The 20,899-nt window shown below is 44.0% G+C and overlaps 1 protein-coding gene across 1 annotated transcript in view; it reads left to right on the top strand.

Annotated features, from left to right (window-relative positions):
* Positions 1 to 20,899, top strand: part of LOC147729345 (embryonic protein UVS.2-like) — a 43,223-nt gene that overhangs the window by 7,548 nt on the left and 14,776 nt on the right. The window contains exons 2-8 of the mRNA XM_086959625.1: positions 1,743 to 1,767; positions 3,425 to 3,490; positions 9,116 to 9,256; positions 9,358 to 9,475; positions 16,050 to 16,225; positions 18,380 to 18,461; positions 20,027 to 20,154. Of these exons, the coding sequence (XP_086815751.1) occupies positions 1,743 to 1,767; positions 3,425 to 3,490; positions 9,116 to 9,256; positions 9,358 to 9,475; positions 16,050 to 16,225; positions 18,380 to 18,461; positions 20,027 to 20,154 (736 nt within the window). The remainder of the gene's footprint in view (positions 1 to 1,742; positions 1,768 to 3,424; positions 3,491 to 9,115; positions 9,257 to 9,357; positions 9,476 to 16,049; positions 16,226 to 18,379; positions 18,462 to 20,026; positions 20,155 to 20,899) is intronic.

The following is a 20,899-nucleotide window of genomic DNA, read 5'->3' as shown; positions in this document are numbered from 1 at the left end:
CTCAGGTGTGATTCACAGAGCGCACACATGTGTAGGGGAGTATGTCAGTGACAGTATCTCAGGGCCCTGTGTACATGTAATGCTTCTCACGTGTGCTTCACAGGAGCGCACCTGTACAGCAGAGTATATGAGTGATAGCATTACATAGGTGAGGCCTTCAGTCTCCTGCAGTGGAGCTGACATGGCGGGCGCCCCTCCTGGCGCAGCTGATGGAGCCTCTGGGGTGAGAGGCCATCACAACCAATGTTTCAGGGTACAGTTTTTACAGCGCTTAGAGGCCACGAGACAGGCACTAGAATGTCAGCGGCGTAACAAGAGTGCCACAGCCCTAATGAAAGCAAGAAAGAAAAATGGCCCCTCCTGTGCACATGGTCCGTAGTAAAAGACAGACATAAGAGACCGCCACGGTAGGAGTAAAGTAGGGCTCTCACCTGTGGGCCCTGTGGCCGCAGCACCGTTGTAAACTACGCCCCTGAGCAGAGTGTCTAGACACCGAGAGTATCTCTTCGAGGCACAGGACAGGCGCGGGAGGGTCTTCTATGAGCATTTGTGAGGCATCGGTCCAGGAGCCGGGGGCACCACTGGGATCCAGCAGGGATTAGAGGTCAGCTCACCTGGACAGATGATAAGTGCCGATCACATTTGAAGTGACTTTGAAAGTATCATTTCCACCGGGGCTTATTTTACAAATCCTACAAGGAGTGGGACTTTGGGAGGGGTGGTTGTAGTGAACCTCCCAGGACACCTTCCATTGCCAAGGCCCTCATGCTGGGCCTGCATCCCCCCGAGGTCTTAACGCCTCTGATTGGCCCATGTGATTCCTGCATCAAACTGAGCTCATTGTAAGTAGTGGTCTGTGTGGGAGGGTATTTAGTGCAGTGTTTGCACGGTGGGTGTAGGGCTATTGGACAATGTGCTCAGTTTGCTGCCTTTGGGGTCTCGGAATGGGGGGCGGTGGGGGAGGGGGGGAGTGAGGCCTAAGTCACACTCGCCAGTAGGCGTAAATATGTCGGAAACTCAACCATGGATTTTGTGGAGTGGGCCCGCAGGATGTCTTTTTAGCGGGAAACAAATCTTGCCAAAAACGTGTGGGTATTAGCACACAGGTTGGAGTTTATTTATGCACAAAGTGGAGTTTGCACCCACATCAGGATTAGTGCGGCCATCAGATGGTGCTATAGAGGTCCCTCAAAGACCGCTCCATAGAGTCTTCTGTTACATTATACAGAACTCTGTACATCTTCGGAGCATCTGTGCTGCTGAAGGCCATCTGTTCTTGTGACACTTTCTCCGAAACGTTTCTACAGCAGTTGTTAGTATCCGAATAGATGCAGGAACCACAGACTTCACCCTTGACATCTGTGCAACCCTGAGTGTGTGAAACAAGGGCCCAAACCAGGCCAGGAGCCACAGTGTTTCACCACAGTATGGGCGCTTGAATATCGATCCGCAGCAATATTGACAGCAAGATATCAGCTGCACAGTATCGACAAGGAAAGTCAACAAGGGGGCATCGGTACAGGAAATCTCCAATATACTCTTACCTTGATGATACTGTGCAAGGGGCTGTCCTGCTGCCCACACCGTTGCAGGTCGAGGTTTGTTGCTTCGATATTTTGACATACAGCCCAACCTACATCTTATGTCATCTTTCAAAACATGGCTTTAGGATTCCCTAAAGTTCTAAGATCCTCATACTTACATACATTGGGTGATTAAAATGTAATTTTACTCTTTTGCAGATTTTCTATGAACTGGAGAAAAATCGTAAGTACATTTTTTGTCTGGATTTCTTTGAACTTAGCTCCTGTACGCAACGCAGCGCTATACTCCTGGGAGGGTGGCGGCTGCATTGTGTATTATGTACTGAATCCCTTTAATTAGGTTTTGTGTATTTACAAAGGGAGAGAGAGTAAGATGGGCCATCCTGAATGTTGTGCGGTGTGTGCATGAACAGAATGCTGCCATCAGTCACAACTTAGGTGTGTGGATGAAAGGAGGAGCATTTACACCAGTGTCTGCGTACGCAACATGAAGGTGTCAACATCAGGAAGTGAGAACTAGAGAAACGCCCACAGAGAAACAAAACCCAAAGCACCCTTGACTGGCTGCCGGAAATGGAGAGGTTTATTGACGGCCCCAGTGTGGGTTTGGAACGGGTGTTTGGGAAAGGATTTATAAAGAGCACCCGACCCATAAGGAAGATGAGCTGCACAGGTATCCTTGTTTGCACCTGCAGGGCTCTGCGCAGTCCCCCCTCCCACACCAGGTGCAGGAACATCTTTGCCAGTTGGCAGAAATACACATTTGGGGCCCGATTCACAAAGGTAAATAAACTTAGACCAAACATCTCAGGGGCATATTATCAAGGGCATTATCGCCGCCTTTGCGGGACTTTTTCCCACTGAAGCAGCGATAATTTTATCGCCCTATTAGCAAACTGTCGCTAACAGCAGTTAGCGACAGCTCTTGGGCGATAGCTACAGGTTTTGGGCCTGCTTTGCATGTCAGCGTTATTTACCCCTAATGACATGCAAAGTGGGTGTACCCAACCCGTTTGTGACTAAAAACAGTAGCTAACACAGCTATCACCTATTAGCAAGGCAGGCAAAGCGATTAAAAAATTTGCGCTAAGCGCGAATATCGCCAAAACCTAACGGCTGCTCAGACCTTTTCTTAACCTGTATATCCAATGGGAGGTGGATATTCAGGTTAAGACCCTATTGGCGATAATGTCTGAATATCGCTGGATTTCCAGCGATATTCACGCATTGAGCTGCTATCGCCGGATATTTTATCGCATTTGAGATAAACGTTGCTAATAGCACGTTATCTCTGCGATAATATCCGGTGATAGGTGGCGTTAAAAAAAATTCTCTAAGCGCATTTAGGGATAAATATCGCTAGTTGGTGATAATATGCCACCGAGTTTACTACTTTTTATATTTACAAAGGTAAGTTACGAGTAGTATCTTTACATCCGCACTCAGTGCAGAGTTTCGCACTTGGTCTGAACCTTCGCACCCATGGCGGCATCTCTAGGCCGAGTGCGGAGATTCCACTCTGGGTTCACAGACTCCAGTCCATGTGTAGAGTAACGTCTCCGCATTCAGGGAAGAAATACAGCCCCCAGTGCAGAGATTGCACCCCAAATGCAGAAACTCCACCCTGAGTGCAGACGTAAAGATACTGCTCGTAACTTACCTTTGTGAATACCGAAAGTTGTAAGCTTGGATATTTGATCTAAGATTACCTTTGTGAATACTGAAAGTCGTAAACTTGGACCTTTGTGAATTGGGACCATGGTGTATGGACACAGATGTACCTTTAGACTCAGTGAATAATGCATCTTCTATAATTGATTTCTGAATCCCCCTGTGCACGAGCAGCTGATGTAAAGCTGGGAATGTGCCTTCTCTTTCAGACACCCGGCATTCAGAGGAGGCCCTGAGACCAGACGTCTTCGAGATCATCACCAAAGAGAACCAAGGTAAGAGAAAAGCTCGGGGCTTCTAGGCGCTACACTTTGTTACATGAGATTCAACTGAGACCCTGAGCCCAGGTGTCTTCCAGATCATTACCAAATAGAACCAAGGTTTGAGAAAACCTCAGGGCGTCTGGGCGCTACACTCTGTTACAAGATAGTCAGCAGTGACCCCGTTCCCAGACATTTTTCGAAATCGTCACCAAACAGAGCCAAAGTAAGAGAAAACTTCAGGCTTCTGGGCACTAGACCTTGTTATGCGATAGTCGACTGTGACTGTAAAACCAGACATCCTCAAGATCACCAAAGAGAACCAAGGTACAAGCAAGCCTCAGGGCCTCTGGGTACTGGCCTCTGTTACACGATAGTCAGCTGTGATCCTGAGCCAAGGTGCCTTCACAATCATCACCAAAGACTACCAAGGTGCTAGACGTGGCCCTTTCTGCAGAGTCACCACAGATTTGTGCCTTCCTCTGCCGTCCTTTTGTGAACTCGTACTTGTTGGCTTTTAGGCCTCTGTGCACTCTTTCCCGGCTGACCAGTGGTAAAGTGCTTCTACTCTCTCCCTAACACATGGTAACACGGGCCTACACATAATTGGCACGTTTAATTTACTTGTAAGTCCCTGGTATCTGGTGCTACATGTTCCCAGGGCATGTACATTAAACTCTACTACTGGGCAGCAGCACTCCTGATGGTACCCACTAAGGTAGAGTATTAACAATGTCCCAGGCCTGCCACTGCAGCCTTTAGTGTAGATTGAAGCAGCCATTTACACCTGGTCTCAATACATAAACATTGGCTCACATTTTACAAATGTAGCATATCTGGAAACAGATGCCATCCATTTAAAAACAAATAGAGGAATGGAATAAACCACTTAAAATGAAATGCATTCTGGGAAATAGAGTCCTCCCAAATACATTTCAAATTCATAGCATAGAAACATCTGGTAACAACATACAGATATGTATCTTGTGTAGGAAAGGGCCCCTTTATGCATGGCTGCCCTTCATGTTTTGTGTGATGCTTCTTGACTATGTGTGCCCTGGGTTCTTGCTAATCAGGTACCCAGGGCCTGTGTTCTTTCCCCAAAACTGTACCTTTGCTTCCACATTGGCACGCCTCTGGCCTACATATATGTCCCATGTAAAAGGTACCAGGGGCATCAACTGGGTCAGGTGCCTTAGTTGACTAAAGCATCCACTGCAGGGGCTTGTGTTTGCCCTCATGGCATGTTCACAGGTACAAATCCCGGCAGGTCCACTCAGCCTCTCATCCTTTCTGAGGTTGATAAAATGAGAACCATTGAGCTGAGTAAGAACAAACATCTGTTATTCAGCATCAAGATGCCCCTTTGGGGGTGAATGTGCGCGTTACAAATACACATGTTATGTAAGGGCCTCGTAGGAAGAGAAAGTCTCTGAGGGCTGAAGCATATATTTTGCCACCCTCAGAGACCCATGCCAGTGAAGTCTGTGGGCCAGGGGGAAAACCTAAATCTACAAGTCAACATGGCACTCATCCCTGTGTTCATGAAAATGACAGAATGCACTCCTTTGTCAACTCTAATCAGTTGCTTTAATGTGTGTTCTTTGGGCAAGGTTTTTGGTGCAGACTTGCTCATGCAATGCCCCACAGCATGTTGCAAATGGTTCCATTAAATATGAAGCGTTTATTCCCTTCCAATCACATGTCGCACAGCAACAAAAGTAGAAAAATCCAATTATCTTCAATATTCCCTCATTTCATCCTTATTTCAACCATGATTTGTTCCACAAGTTCATGGCATCTTATTTAATTTTTGATATAAAGACTTTGTACACCCAATATTTCTATAATACTGAGGAAATGCCTATCCAGACTTTTTCTGTAGCATGCAGGATTCCCCTGTCCCAGGCAGCTTTGTTTAAAGTTCCCAAGTTATTTTGGACTACAATACAGCCCTTCATCAGGGGTAGCTGCATAGTAAAAAACAAACATCAGTGCAACGTGTATTTAACAATGATCGTCCACTCAACATATTCACAACTCCTATGTCAAATCCAAACCACCTATGTTTTATGGTACCACTCTTATTGTATCACCCTCTGTGTAAGAAAATACATATTCATAATTACGTCATCGATAACGTGCTCCTCTTCTTTCCCAAACATAAAAACCCTTCTTATGAACATAACAAAACCATCACCAAATCATTCAAAAATAATTAGTAAACAAACAAACCATCGCCCCTTACAGGTATTGTAAGTGCAGTAACGCCATTTTGGGCTTCTTTGTGCAATAGACGGCTACCTGATGAAGGCATGTATGCCGAAACGCACGTTGTGAACATCTGCCGCACTGCCTGAATCAATGCTCCGTCCGTTATTGGATTTGTATATATTGACTGTTAATATCTGCTTTATAAAACGATTGTATATGAATCATAAATTGTTTATTTGATGATAAACAACATAAAATATAAAATGTTACACTTCTAAATTAATAAATACATCACTATATCCTCTGCCAGTGTCCATATTGTGTTAATAGGGTGTCCCTTGTTTTTTATGATAATTATTTAGCTCACTAGCAAGTTGGTATAGATATGTAGATAGATATCATTTTCTAGCTATAACCTTCCTTACTTTAGAAAAGCCATTTTAAACCATGGGCTGGGAGTTTGGCACCCCAACTTCACAGCGCTATGATTGCTTCACTGAAGACTGCGGAGTTAGGTATCAAAATTCTCAGCCCAATCATCCCACACTGATGCCAGTGTTGGATTTAATACTAAATGCAATCAGAGGGCATCCTAGAGATCTTCCTGCATCCCACATTACCTCTCCAACTGGGAGTGGCCTCCAGGAAGCCTTCCTGCCCGAACCTGCAGGCTTTGTTCTGACCGGAGATCTTCAAATGAAAACAACAGAGAACCCGACATCAACTCAGCACCCTGCAACCAGCTGTCCCTGTGGGTGCACCTTGTATGCTAACTCGGATCCCCCTTTGGCCTGAACTTAACTCTAGGAACTTTGCTCCTTCAGCCCTGTGGCTTGCCCGAGAGCAGCCACCAACCGATGGGCCCCTAATGCCATACGCTAACATTGGGCCTCAGCACTCTGCACCCGGCTGCCCTAGTGCCACTGATCTTCCTGCGCTGAGGTAGAAATTCTACCCGAGCTGGATCTCGTGATCGCCAACATATCGTTGGTGTGCACGACCAGAGAAAATACTCCACTCCGAGTTTTACGCACTTTGCAAGCTCCGCGGAGCACGGAGTGCAGAAAACTCAGAAAACGCTGTAAACCAAGCGGAGTTCACCGCCCAGGCCTATTGCTTACCTGTACACCGATAATCACATTTTCTTCCAAAGGCTTGCATTCACTGCTGTTCCTCTCAAAAAGTTCTAAGTGTGGAGCTGTGTTTGTATGAAAACCCAAGCAACTATGTTTTAATGCAAAAGTGTTTTACTTACCTTTGTCTAGAAAATGTCCCAGTGTGATATCTAATAATCCAAACAAGAAAGAGCCAATGCTGATATCCCTAGTACCATCAAATGTACCAATCACTCGTGCCACTCATAGTGATTGGAACACATTTTCAAATTATTTTAGATAGATTTCTTTTTTATTTAGTATTTTAAATCTACTCTTTGGAATCTTTTTATTTTTAGATACGCAGTAGAACATGTTTCAAAAAGGACCTAACAATTACATCTACATACATTTATACAAAACAATCAAAATTCAATGTGACACATATTCAATATAACACAAAGCCCACTTTCCCACCAAAAAATAAAAAACAGATTATAGTAGAAAAGAATCAAAAAGAAGAAATGAAAGGATTTTACAAGAAAGAAAAATAGAGGGGGGTGGATAGAATCCCAGCAAATGCTGGCAAAATAGTGTAAGCTTCAGGTTTATACACGGAAATCCTTTTGATTATATGTTCTTTGAAACAAACCTGACACTTTTTTTGATAATACTTACATTTGCCAAACACAAACAGGTCTACGCGTTTCAAACCCTACAAATAATTAAAGGGGTTCTCCTCAGGACTAGGGAAAAAGAGCTTAAACGTTTCTTGGAGTGCCAGACATCCTCAAATGCTGTCCAGATGGTATCCTTCAACCTTGTATTTTTATAACTTCAGAAGGCAGCTCACAGCCAGAATACAAGTCCTCTGCGCCGCGCGTATAAACGGAAGTCGTTCTTTGAACTAGCACTTCACAACTGAGCTTCTGATCTGAAGTGACATTATGCCGACAACCACCCGGCACCGCAATATCTTAATTTTATCGCAGCTCCCGCCATCCGACGCTATCCTCTTCAAAGGGACCAGTGTGATGTATAGGCATTCGACACTTTGCAATAGAAGTAATGTCAAAAGTACTCTAAAAAGTAATAACAAAGTAATTACAAATATCAACTGTCTTTAACTGTTGTTCAAACCGGTAACAAAGTCAATTTCATCCAGTTTGCATACTCTTATCTAACTGTTTTAAAAAGTACCATTTTACTTACCTGTACCAGGTCCTGCTTGGTTCTAAAAATAAAATACAACTTAAGAAATATATTTTTTTACAAACAATTGGTCTGAGTTCAGTCTTTGAGTGGGTGACATCATTTCTTGCCTAAGGGTGTACAATACATGCTTAATACTCATCCTACAATAAAGCATTACTGCTCGCCCACACTACCACAATTAGAGAGGAAGGTGGCATCTACTATGACCTCTGTAAGCCTTTGGGGATCCCCTGGACTCTGTGCACACTATCCCTTACTTTGGTGTAGTATAAACAAAGCTAGATGTCTACATCTTGTCATCACCACAGATCTATTATTATTAATCAAAGCTTATGATTGGCCCACACTAGTATATATTTTGAAGGATTGTGCTAATACAATCATATCAGTGGAAATTAGAACTAACCTTTGTGTTCTTCAAATTGTGTAAATCGAACCTGCTCATTTGTCTAGTTCAGTTAGTGAATATTCAAAGAAATCTGCATAGTAGTTCTTACTTGTGTGTAACACAGATAATGACAGGTACAATCCTAACTTAGATTTAAAGACTTAAACAATACAAAGTGTGGACGAAGAATTACATGGAATCTAGGGTGCTGACAGGGTCAAATGGCTGCCTCTGACAACGCGTGTGATGTTACTGCTGGTGTTTGCTGCTCGAAGACATAAAGCACTTAGAAGGTATATAGCTAATGCAGTTGTTAATCTGATTTTTCTGTCTTAATATGCTTGATGTTATGGCAAGCCAGTAAAATGTTTTTAGTGGTGCCATAATTAACTCCTGGTATGACAAAGATGACAACACAATAGGAATGTAAGACACAGGAAACCATTCCCAGTAAACATTACCAGCTGTAATCACTCACTGTCCATGCCTGTGTGCTGAGGCCTTTTCAGTCATTAGGGTAATATGTTTTCTTAAGTAGGTGCGTAGGCCGAGGTTTGGGTTTGACCCAAAATGGCCGCATCTGCCTACTTCACGAGAGGTTCTTGCATTTTTTATTTATTTCTTAAACTTGTTCTTTAGGCATAAGATCTCCCTTCTCTTCCATGTGCTCTTGATCCTTCTTGTGTAATGACAGACACTGAATACTATCTCTGTGCTTTACTGTTGTAGGCAGCTCACAGCTGGTCCACGAGGGAGACATTGCCATCCTACCAGGCCGCAGTGCCAGGATATGTCCAAACAACAGCTGCTTCTGGCCTAAATCCAGCGATGGGACCGTCTATGTGCCCTACACCCTCAGTACCACTTACAGTGAGTTGACCTTTACACCAAGACTCAAGATTTCCTTTCATAGATACCTTCCCCGGTTGCTTCCTCTTACGTCATCCTCTCCTTTCCTCTGTTGTCCTCAGGTGCACAAGATCTGGCAGCCATTATAAATGCAATGAGTGAGTTTGCAACATTGACCTGCATCCGCTTTGTGACCCGCACGGCAGAACCAAATTACCTCCAGATCCTTCCTACAAGTGGGTAAGAGCACAGGACACCCAAGGACTGACCCTATATTCAGCATCACACCAGACAGGGCTCCATCAGATAGACTCATTACCTCCAGATCCATCCCGTGGCTGTGTAAGAGCACAGAGTCCACTAAGGTCTGATCCTACATTCAGCATCACACCAGACTGGACTCAATCACATAAACTTAGTGTTAATATCCATGTTCCCCAGATGAAACATGACAAGCTGAATTATCGTGCATAATCTCCAGCTTGCATAGGATGCAAAGAAGAACAATATATCCCCACACCGCATAGTTAAGATACATAGAATGGGGCAAAAGGTAGTGTAGTGAAAATATTTACCTTCACCAGTGTGTTTGTTGACACTAGAAAAAGTGTCCTCTAGATATGAAATGGGGTTGTTCAGCTTCACGCCCCATTGTGCTTTCGCTAAACTAAATGTCCAGTGGGACAGCTCGCTTCAGGCAATCCCTTTATGACTCTATTCCTTAAGGCTGCTGTTCTTGAATGAGTGCTACCACTAAAACTGAGATCTTCAGATTGGAAAACCAGATGTGTGACCCTCTCCCTGGTGGCCTACCCCTTTCGATGCCACTTAAAATCCAACAGAATCAGCTCGCAATCTCGAAGTGATTTTCGATTAAAATTTTTCTTTTTGTTTTCAAATTTCCAAACTCATATGCACTTGCTATTTTATGTTGAAAGTACTCCGGAAAATTGCCCCTTTCTGCCTTTTGACTCCCAGAAGATCTTGGCCCAGTCCTTGACATTAAGTAGACTGGATCGTTGTAACTCGGTCTGTACTGGTCTTCCTGCGCATCTGATCTACAAATTACAACTTGTACAAAATTCAGCACCACGATTGATTCACACTGCACTCAAATGGGACTATATATTGGCATGCATATCTTTAAGGGATATAGAGGTTTTGTTTACAATATTAAATCTATACAGTATATCGTTTTAGGTTAATCTAAAAAAAACTTGATAATTAGTTACATCGGCTGAAAGCCCTCAGAATGTGATTGTCACTGGGTTGCTCTGCTGACCACCACTTAGAGTCCCTGCATGTTTTTTTGTGCCTCTGTGAATGATCATTCATGTTCCGTGAGCTCTCACTGGTGTATCCACAGGGGATGTGTCCTCTAATTTAAAGACACTCCATGGGTTCTGTACTGTCCATGAGGACCCTCTATGGGTTGTGGATTCACAGTGAAAGACCTTACATGCGCTGTGGATTTTAAATTATATACTTTCCATTGACTGTGGGTACTCAGTGGAGATGGTCCTCCATGGGCTGCCAGCATCCATTAAAAGGGTGTCACTGACTTGAGGAGACTTAGTGACATAGCCTATTACGAGTTGTGACCCTCAATGTCTGGAAACTATGTGCAGAACATTCCCTTCCCTGGGCAGAGAGCACTCAGTGAAAGACTTTCCATTGGCAGAGGGCTCTCAGTGAAAAGCTTTCCATGGGCAGAGGACTCTCAGTGAAAGACTTTCCATGGGCAGAGGGCTCTCAGTGAAAAGCTTTCCATGGGCAGAGGACTCTCAGTGAAAGACTTTCCATGGGCAGAGGGCTCTCAGTGAAAGACTCTCCATTGGCAGAGGGCTCTCAGTGAAAGACTTTCCATTGGCAGAGGGCTCTCAGTGAAAAGCTTTCCATGGGCAGAGGGCTCTCAGTGAAAGACTCTCCATTGGCAGAGGGCTCTCAGTGAAAGACTCTCCATGGGCAGAGGGCTCTCAGTGAAAAGCTTTCCATGGGCAGAGGGCTCTCAGTGAAAGACTCTCCATGGGCAGAGGGCTCTCAGTGAAAGACTTTCCATTGGCAGAGGGCTCTCAGTGAAAGACTCTCCATGGGCAGAGGGCTCTCAGTGAACATCTTTCCATTGGCAGAGGGCTCTCAGTGAAATACTCTCCATTGGCAGAGGGCTCTCAGTGAAAGACTTTCCATTGGCTGAGGGCTCTCAGTGAAAAGCTTTCCATGGGCAGAGGGCTCTCAGTGAAAGACTCTCGATTGGCAGAGGGCTCTCAGTGAAAGACTCTCCATTGGCAGAGGGCTCTCAGTGAAAGACTCTCCATTGGCAGAGGGCTCTCAGTGAAAGACTCTCCATTGGCAGAGGGCTCCCAGTAAAAGACTTTCCATTGGCAGAGGGCTCTCAGTGAAAGACTCTCCATTGGCAGAGGGCTCTCAGTGAAAAGCTTTCCATGGGCAGAGGGCTCTCAGTGAAAGACTTTCCATGGGCAGAGGGCTCTCAGTGAAAGACTCTCCATTGGCAGAGGGCTCTCAGTGAAAGACTCTCCATTGGCAGAGGGCTTCCAGTGAAAGACTCTCCATTGGCAGAGGGCTCTAAGTGAAAGACTCTCCATGGGCAGAGGGCTCTAAGTGAAAGACTCTCCATGGGCAGAGGGCTCTCAGTGAAAGACTTTCCATTGGCAGAGGGCTCTCAGTGAAAAGCTTTCCATGGGCAGAGGACTCTTGGTGAAAGACTATAAATGTGATGTGGATTTAGCGGTGTACCTTCCATGGAGAATCACCTCTTTGTGAGAAATAATACCAAATGGCCTTTGACCTCTCGGTGACAGTATACCATAAGGGTTTGTGGACTCTGTATGACAGATCTGCAGTTCCATGCAATCCCACCGACTGTATTAGGCCCTCAATGTGGGGACCTCTGGACTATAAATAGCCAGGAGGTTCCGATGGCTGGATCCTGTATGATTTGTTCAATCCTTAGTGTTGTGTTGGATGGATCCTGTTTGCTTTGTATATTACCTAGAGTTTCTGATAGTTGGAGCCTGTATGCTTTGTTCATTCCCCAGTGTTGTGATGCCTGGATCCTGGATGTTCTGTTCATTCTCTAGTGTTGTGATGGCTGGATCCTGCATCCTTTGTTTATTCCCTAGAGGTTCTGATAGTTGGATCCTGTATGCTTTGTTCATTGGTTTGTGTTGCGATGGCTGGACCCTTTATGCTTTGTACATTCCATAGTGTTCTCATGGCTGAATCCTGTATGCTTTGTACATTCCCTAGTGTTGTCATGGCTGAATTCTGTATGCTTTGTACATTCCCTAGTGTTCTGATAACTGGACCCTGTATGCTTTGTACATTCCTCAGTGTTCTGATCGCCGGCTCCTTTATGCTTTGTTCTTTCTCTAGAGGATCTGATGGTTGGATCCTGTATGCTTTGTTCATTCCCTACTATTGTGATGGCTGGATTCTGTATGCTTTGTTCATTTCTCAGTATTGTGGTGGCTGGATTCTCTATGCTTTGTTTATTCCCCAGTGTTGTGGATGCTGGGTCTTGTATACTTTGTTCATTCCCTCGTGTTCTAATGGCTGGATCCTGTATGCTTTGTTCATTTCCCAGTATTGTGGTGGCTGGATCCTGTATGCTTTGTTAATTTCCCAGTATTGTGGTGGTTGGATCCTGTATGCTTTGTTCATTCCCTAGTGTTGTGATTGCTGGATCCCGTATTCTTTGTTCATTCCCTAGTGTTGTGATTGCTGGATTCCGTATGCTTTGTTTATTCCCTAGTGTTGTGGATGCTGGATCTTGTATACTTTGTTCATTCCCTTGTGTTCTAATGGCTGGATTCTGTATGCTTTGTTTATTCCATAGTGTTGTGGATGCTGGATCCTGTATACTTTGTTTATTCCTTCGTGTTCTAATGGCTGGATCCCGTATGCTTTGTTCATTTCTCAGTATTGTGGTGGCTGGATTCTGTATGCTTTGTTCATTTCTCAGTATTGTGGTGGCTGGATTCTGTATGCTTTGTTCATTTCTCAGTATTGTGGTGGCTGGATCCTGTATGCTTTGTTCATTTCTCAGTATTGTGGTGGCTGGATTCTGTATGCTTTGTTGATTTCTCAGTATTGTGGTGGCTGGATCCTGTATGCTTTGTTCATTTCTCAGTATTGTGGTGGCTGGATTCTGTATGCTTTGTTCATTTCTCAGTATTGTGGTGGCTGGATTCTGTATGCTTTGTTCATTTCTCAGTATTGTGGTGGCTGGATCCTGTATGCTTTGTTCATTTCTCAGTATTGTGGTGGCTGGATTCTGTATGCTTTGTTCATTTCTCAGTATTGTGGTGGCTGGATTCTGTATGCTTTGTTCATTTCTCAGTATTGTGGTGGCTGGATTCTCTATGCTTTGTTTATTCCCTAGTGTTGTGATTGCTGGATTCCGTATGCTTTGTTTATTCCCTAGTGTTGTGGATGCTGGATCCTGTATACTTTGTTCATTCCCTAGTGTAAATGACAGTGCACTACCACATCATGCTTTGGTAATATATTAATGAAAAGTGAGTTTATAAACATGAACTGGGAAATATTCATGCCCAGATAGCAATGCTATTAGTGAACTAGGAGGCAAACCTGGGATCATGTGTACCCTATATGTGGGCTTGATTCTTATTATACACGGAGCAAATGGTTAGTCTTTTGTACAGCAGCAGTAGTGAACTTGAAGATGTGATAATGAAGAAAAAGGTGGCTCATTAAAACAAAATATTTTCCTATGATCACACAATTTAAGACCAGCAAGTATGGGTCAAGTATATTACAGTTAGGTTGAGTAGATTATTCAACCTACTAGATCAGCGGGTCTACTTACTTTTTTATGATTTTTAGAGCTTATGCTTTGTTTATTCCCTTGTGTTGTGATGGCAGATCCTGTCTGCTTTGTACATTCCCCAGTGTTCTGATCGCCGGCTCCTTTATTCTTTGTTCTTTCTCTAGAGTATCTGATGGCTGGACCCTGTATGCTTTGTACATTCCCTAGTGTTGTGATGGCTCGATCCTGTATGATTTGTTTATTCCCTAGTGCTGTGATGGCAGATCCTGTCTGCTTTGTTTATTCTCTATTCTTCTGATGGTTGGGTCCTGTATGTTTTGTTCGTACCCCAGTTTTGTGATGACTTGATCCTGTACACTTTGTTTATTCCCTAGTGGTGTGGGTGTTCGATCGTGTATGCTTTGTTTATTCCCTAGTGGAGAGGTGGTGAGGTGGCTTGTTCCTGTAGGCCTGTTAATTTCCTAATGTTCTGATGGCAGGATCCTGAATGCTTTGTTCAATCCCTTGCGTTGTGATGAGACCCCTATCACTGGGTTCTCTTTATGTCTGTCTACACTTCCTCTCAATCTTGTAGCATGGGGTATATTTCTTTCAGTGAATCACATGTCCCTCAAATTTAATCAGTGGTGGATGTGTTCCATTTGCTGAAGTTTGCATTCCCTAGCTGAAAGAAGCCACCCTTGCAGTGCTGAGGGTTGCCACTGAGGTCTGGATATGAAACTCTTCTTACAGTTGTATTCAATAAACTGTTAAGAGTTTAATAGGGTTTCTGGGGCTGTCAGTGGTTACTGAGCGGCATCAGTGGGTGGTGCGTACTGTGCCACATCATTTACCACTTGTATCCCAGGGACACAGGTTCCATTGAACCACAACTGAATTACTCCTGTTGTGCTTGTGACTCTTTAAGAGCAGCAAGGCTGGGTAGCCAAGGCTTGCTCCAGGAGGTGGTTGAGGGTTTGGAACTCACAGTACAATAACAATGATTGCACACAATTATCAAAAAAATCCAGTAGAAAGGATATTTTGTTATTTTTTAATGTGAATTGCATCGACACAAAGGAAAGCAAAGGAGTTAATATAGAGAACACCTAAAACACAGAAGGTCTAAGGTGCTCATGTGGCCTCAATACAACCTCAGGCAATACCCTAGCATGCTTGCAGTACGTCAGTCCAGCTGGAGTTCTTCCAAAGTGTTATTCTATTAGGGGATGTTATGCTGTTCTCTATTACGGCTAGGAATGGGTCTTTAATCTTTAAATATGGTGGTGTGTATAATTCTCCTGTTCAGTGGAGCAAAGATGCCAGGCATAGTGTTGCAGTGTACCAGCCTGACTTTGATATGTTAGATGTTTGTCTGAACAGGTCTCTCGATGTGATGACCATCACAACACAAGGCAGGAGGGGGTCTCAGCGTCTTTTGCTGGATCTAGCAGGAAAGAGATGTACTGTATATTCCTGTTCCTCTCATAGATCCACGAGGTCTAAATGCATAGATTCCACAGGCAGAGAAGAGTACACAAAAGATAAAAGACAACCTAGAGGGGCCCATCATTTTAGGACACCACTCTCAATGCATATGCTTTCTCAGTTGTAAAACACACATGTAACATGACACACACAAACACAACACTGACTGCGTTAGAGTATGGATCCCAGTCATGGGGGACGCAACAGATTGACCCATAGGCAGCTGGCAGATCTGCCTCCCCCAGTTAGACAATACCCACAGATGTGGAGTCCACTGGGAGAAAACCTCTCAGGGTAGGCCAGAAATGAATCAGACTAGTTCCGGATGACACAGCTTTCCTTTGCATGCAAGGTCTTTTATCACAACCTAGACTGCACATTGTCACTGTCCCAGAATCCGTACTCCCTTGCAGATAACTACAGTCAGAGAGGAGATGCACAGGCCGATGCCTTGAATGGACTAAAATTGTAATATTCGTTCTCCGAGGATGCGATTGCAGTGATTTATGGATCTCCCTGGTCCATCTTCTCCCCTAGGTGCTGGTCGTACGTTGGGAAGACAGGGGGAGGACAGCAGGTATCTCTCTCCGGGGGATGTATGTCCAGAGGAACCATCCAGCATGAGCTGAACCACGCCCTGGGCTTCTACCACGAGCAGAGCCGCAGCGACCGCGACAACTATGTGACCATCATGACGGAGAACATCGCGCCTGGTCAGTGACACCCCCGGGCTCCACTTACCCCTGAGAGGGAAAACTGAGTACAGCTCAGACTCCTGATGGTCTCACCAGGGCATTGATTTAGATATCTGATTGGCTCAGCTTATGTTTGATCAAAGGTACTCACCGACACAACCTTTCTACCAATCTGACCCTTCCTTACAGTGATCAATATTTGTCACTATCACAAGCAGTCTGGTGTCCTTTTTGCAAAAGTTGCCATTGCTGAGGTCATTACCTGGAGCAAACCATTTGCTGTTAGCCTACATAAAAATGTTTGGCACAGGCTAACCTGAGACCCATGTTTAAAATGCATTTTCTTGAAATTGATCATGAAGATCAGTGACTGCTAACTGCAGTGCCTGCTACAGAGACACGGGGTCCAGAGAGACACAGAAGTCATGCATTGTCCTCGCAGCACATCATGTTAAGTTGCTGTGCTGCATTGAGTGAATGCAACACTAAGATGTGCTCTTCTGCTCTCTCCCAGTGCTGTTGGCAGACTTTAGGCAGACATTCACCAACAAAGAGAGCCTTGCACCATAGCGATAGAGTGGCTGCGTTGTCCGTACCATCGTTTTTGTGCTGGGACTGGTCCCTTTGAATATAAAAGCTATGCTTTAAGACTTTTCACACATTATATGTGTGCTGTGCAATGCAGCTCACATGCAAAGTGGGAAGAAAGAGAAATACAAGATTTTCACCCTGTTGCACTTTTCTTGACGAGGCGCAGAATTTTGGCCCAAATTCCTGTCGACAGTTTTTTGTAGATAGGGATTTATGTCAAAAGCCATCGGTTGTTGCATAGTGACCCCTGTGCACCACTCATGAATGCCCCTTTGACTCAAAGTAATGCAAGGAGGAGCAAAGCACAAATGTTGCTACTTTGGGTTACAATCCAACACAAATCGCGAATGGTGTTGGATTGTAAATTCCACCTGAACCCTTTGATCGAGTTTGCATTAGAAAAGTAACATAAACCTGATACACAGCATGTGTTTTTATGTGGGCCCAGGGCCGGATGAAATGTACAGCACCTTGAGCACCACTCTTTCTCACTCCACTATGTCACATGCAAATAATTGTGTTTCTTTCTACAGTTTTCTCACCCTCCGATTGCATGGCATCTCAAACCTGCTCTGTATTCCCAAAGTTCTGCATGAAAATCTCCCCTCTCCTTTCCTTAGAATGCACGACTCCTCTCTTTGCGCACAACCTACTTTTAGTCGCAGGCATGTTTGCCCTCATCTTTATAATTGCCTTTTTGCTAATGTCCTCATTTTATTCCAAATTTTCAGAACAATCCCCTCTGCTTTGAAAGTCATTCCTGCAAACTAACAATACCTAATCTCCTCTTTCATGATTTAATCCCACAAGGCATCAATTACAACTCACATACCCCCTCCCCTTCCGAAATGAGCACCACTAACTCCTAATAGTTTTCAGTTCCTCAACGAAGCTGGAGTAAATGCATTGTACAGTTTTCTTGAGAGCACAAGACTAATCCCAGTAACCAACAACCACTGGATGAACCACTGAACCGTGGGTGCCCGGAGCAGTGTGCTCCCTGGCATAAAGGGCTTCAGTGCCTTGCCAAGGTTAGTAAAATCCAAACAAAAGCAACTATGATACAATACTATACAATGTAAGGCGCAGGGTGCACCCTGGAGATTATCAAAGGGGTTGGATCACTCATTGAGGCAAAAAAGTTTCATAAGGAAAAAAAATGATGATTTTTCCTTCAAAAAGACATTGGGAGTTATCTTTAAAATTGGTCGAAACTCCAGTGCATCGCTCCTGCATGTATGTAGGCACTGGCTTTTATTTTTTGTGAACCTCACTTGAGGCAATATGGTGATCTTCATCAAATAGGATTTATATTTTGAGTTTTACAGCTGCATATCACATGCTAAAGCGATGAAGTGATTGACCTCATATCTTGTGCCTTTCGATCTGGTGCTGAGGCTCAGATATGAACCACCCCCACATGCTCCCAGTTTCACAGCTCTGCCATTGGACTACTTCTAACCCTTGCAAGGGCACAAGGAAGCACCACCCCCAGTGAGCTGGGACCTTCTCATCATTGAAATGTGCCCTGTCAGGCTCAGTCGTCACTAACTCATCTTTACTCTTTGCTCATCTTAACAGAAAACATCGGCAACTTTAACAAAGAGAACACCAACAACCTTGGCCTGGAGTACGACTACTCCTCCGTGATGCATTATGGGATGTAAGTATCCAATGCTCAGCTAAGAAGAGATCTTCTATTTAAACCACTCATTAAAGGCTTTCACATATAGGCAATGAACAAGATTAAGATTTTGGTGGACAGGATACTCCTTTGCAAACATGACAGATTTCCCTCCCGCCAAACCCTAGGACCACCCGCTTCATCTAAAGATGGGCGAACTCTAAGAACCTCGTCGACAGAACCCCTGTTGATGATGAAATACTTCCTGTGACAGCCCAATGGAGTAGCGGCAATCTGAGGAATGGCATGACAATGCCTGCCCTACTTAGGGTGTAATATCTTTTTTCCCTGTCCATCACCAATCCTAGCTTTGAGGGACAGGGAGAAAACAATAACGACCCCCGCAACCTGGGTTAAATCTTTTAGTAATTGGAAGGAACCGCAGTGATGATGGTTTGTTTTATTGTGTAGAGATGACAGATGTGCTGGTGGTCCTGTCTAAATTTGGCAGATGGAGTACAGTCAGAGTGGCATAGCTAATGTCCACTGACACCCCCCCCTAGCCCTCCATCCATCAAACCCTAACTCACACCCAGTGATTTTGATCACATTCTAATGTGATCTTTTTAATCATTACTGAGATTACTGAACCTGGGAAGTAGAAGGCAGTGTGTATTTCAACTTTGATAGTGGGGGGGGGGGGGGAGGGGCAGGAAGCAAAGCCTGGTGCATATTTGAACTTCTATATGTGAAGAAGACCACCAGAGTTTTGACTCTGTCTATTAGAAGGGAAAGGAGCAACGGAAAGATGGCTGCGTTGGTGTTCATGAGCGCCAGAATGTAGATGCGTCTTAGGAGGACGAAAGTGAAACAGGGCAGTATATTCACGGCTTTGTCAGTGAACGAGTTCCAACTGAGTGGAATGTCCATGGAGGAGGAAGATTAGTGCCAGCATGGCTGCGTTGGTGAACATGATTGGTCAGGATTAACACTCTGTATGTGAAGCAGGGTATTGAATGATGGCTGGGTTGGTGAACATGGGTGCTACAGTATGGAACTGCCGTAGATGATGAGGGTAAGAAAGTGAAGGCGAGTCATGGCTGTGTCAGCACATGTTACCATAGAGTGGAAAGTCCATGGGTGAAAAAGGGCAGGTAAATGCTGTCTCAGTTGGTGAACATGCTCGGTTTAGAGTGGTAGTGCCATTATTTATGAATGACAGGAGGATGATACCTAAATGCTAAAGTCATCCTCTGTTGAAAGCAGAAATGTTGTGAGAATTAACAGGAGGAATTGTTCACATCAGTGCTTTTGAAGATCTGAGGCTCTGAGTGAGGGTGAAGGTGCTAAGGTGGATATATTCTGTCCTCCATGCCTTGGAGGCTCAATAAATGGAAAGCTCTGAAGTTCTAGACAGGATAGGGAAGGATCTGCAGGGGTTAGTTCAGGAAATTCTTTGAGACTAAATTTAGACATTCAACGTTTTAAGTAATATCCAAATATTTGACCCACAGCTAGACGTTCTGTAGATTTCTATGGGTGAATAATGAACTATAATGGCACACACATGATAGGCTTTAACTGTAAGGTCTTCCTTACCCCAGGTATTCTTTCAGTAACAAATTTGGACAGCCGAGCATCATCCCCAAGCCAAATCCTGACAGACCCATTGGACAGAGAAATGGGCTTAGCAACCTGGATGTTTCCAAACTCAACACCCTGTATCAGTGCGGTAAGGAGTGCATGTATGCATGAATAGTCTGAAATTCCACAGCAGTCCCAGTATCTTTTAATTCTAGCTGGTTCTGTTATGTTTTTTTAATTATTCTAGTTCAACTTCAACTAAAATGGGACTTTTATTTTGAGTTTATTTTTAGAGCTCACTCTATGGAATAAATTATTGTGTTTAGGCGCCAGGCTCCGTAAATAATAGCATAAAATACTATATACATGTAAGTGCTCCAGAAAAGAACACACATGAATGTTTCAAGGCTTTCCTAAAGGTAAGCAGAGTATGTCTATTCTTAATATCCATTGGCACTATATTCTAAAGCTATGGGCCAACTTGCAAGAATCTGCCGTCTCTCTTCCACTGAATATCAGTACTTGCATTGTGAAGAAGATATAAGCCACAAGATTCTGAGTTGCAGGAGGGAAGATGTCTAGTGGTTTTACCCCATAAACAGTCTTGGGCCGTTTCCTTGCTGCACTTAAAAACAAGGAATGCTATGTTGAAGATGATGACTTTTTGGATAGGGATTTTGGATGGGTACCAATGAAGTCTAGCCTGCTGATTAAATGACAATGTATCTCTTGTTTTAAAACATGTGATGTGACCATGTCCTGTACATGTTGCTTCTTGGTAATTAGATTTTTGGAATCCCACTCATAAAGGAATTGGTTTAATCCATATGTGAAACAGTCAGTGAACCCGACATGATTTTGTGATGTTTGTTTTGGATGTAGGGCAATGTCTG

The sequence above is a fragment of the Lissotriton vulgaris genome, chromosome 2_2, assembly GCF_964263255.1.
Source record: "Lissotriton vulgaris chromosome 2_2, aLisVul1.2, whole genome shotgun sequence".
NCBI classification, from domain to species: domain Eukaryota; kingdom Metazoa; phylum Chordata; class Amphibia; order Caudata; family Salamandridae; genus Lissotriton; species Lissotriton vulgaris.
This window is presented reverse-complemented; position numbering and strand designations above follow the sequence as displayed.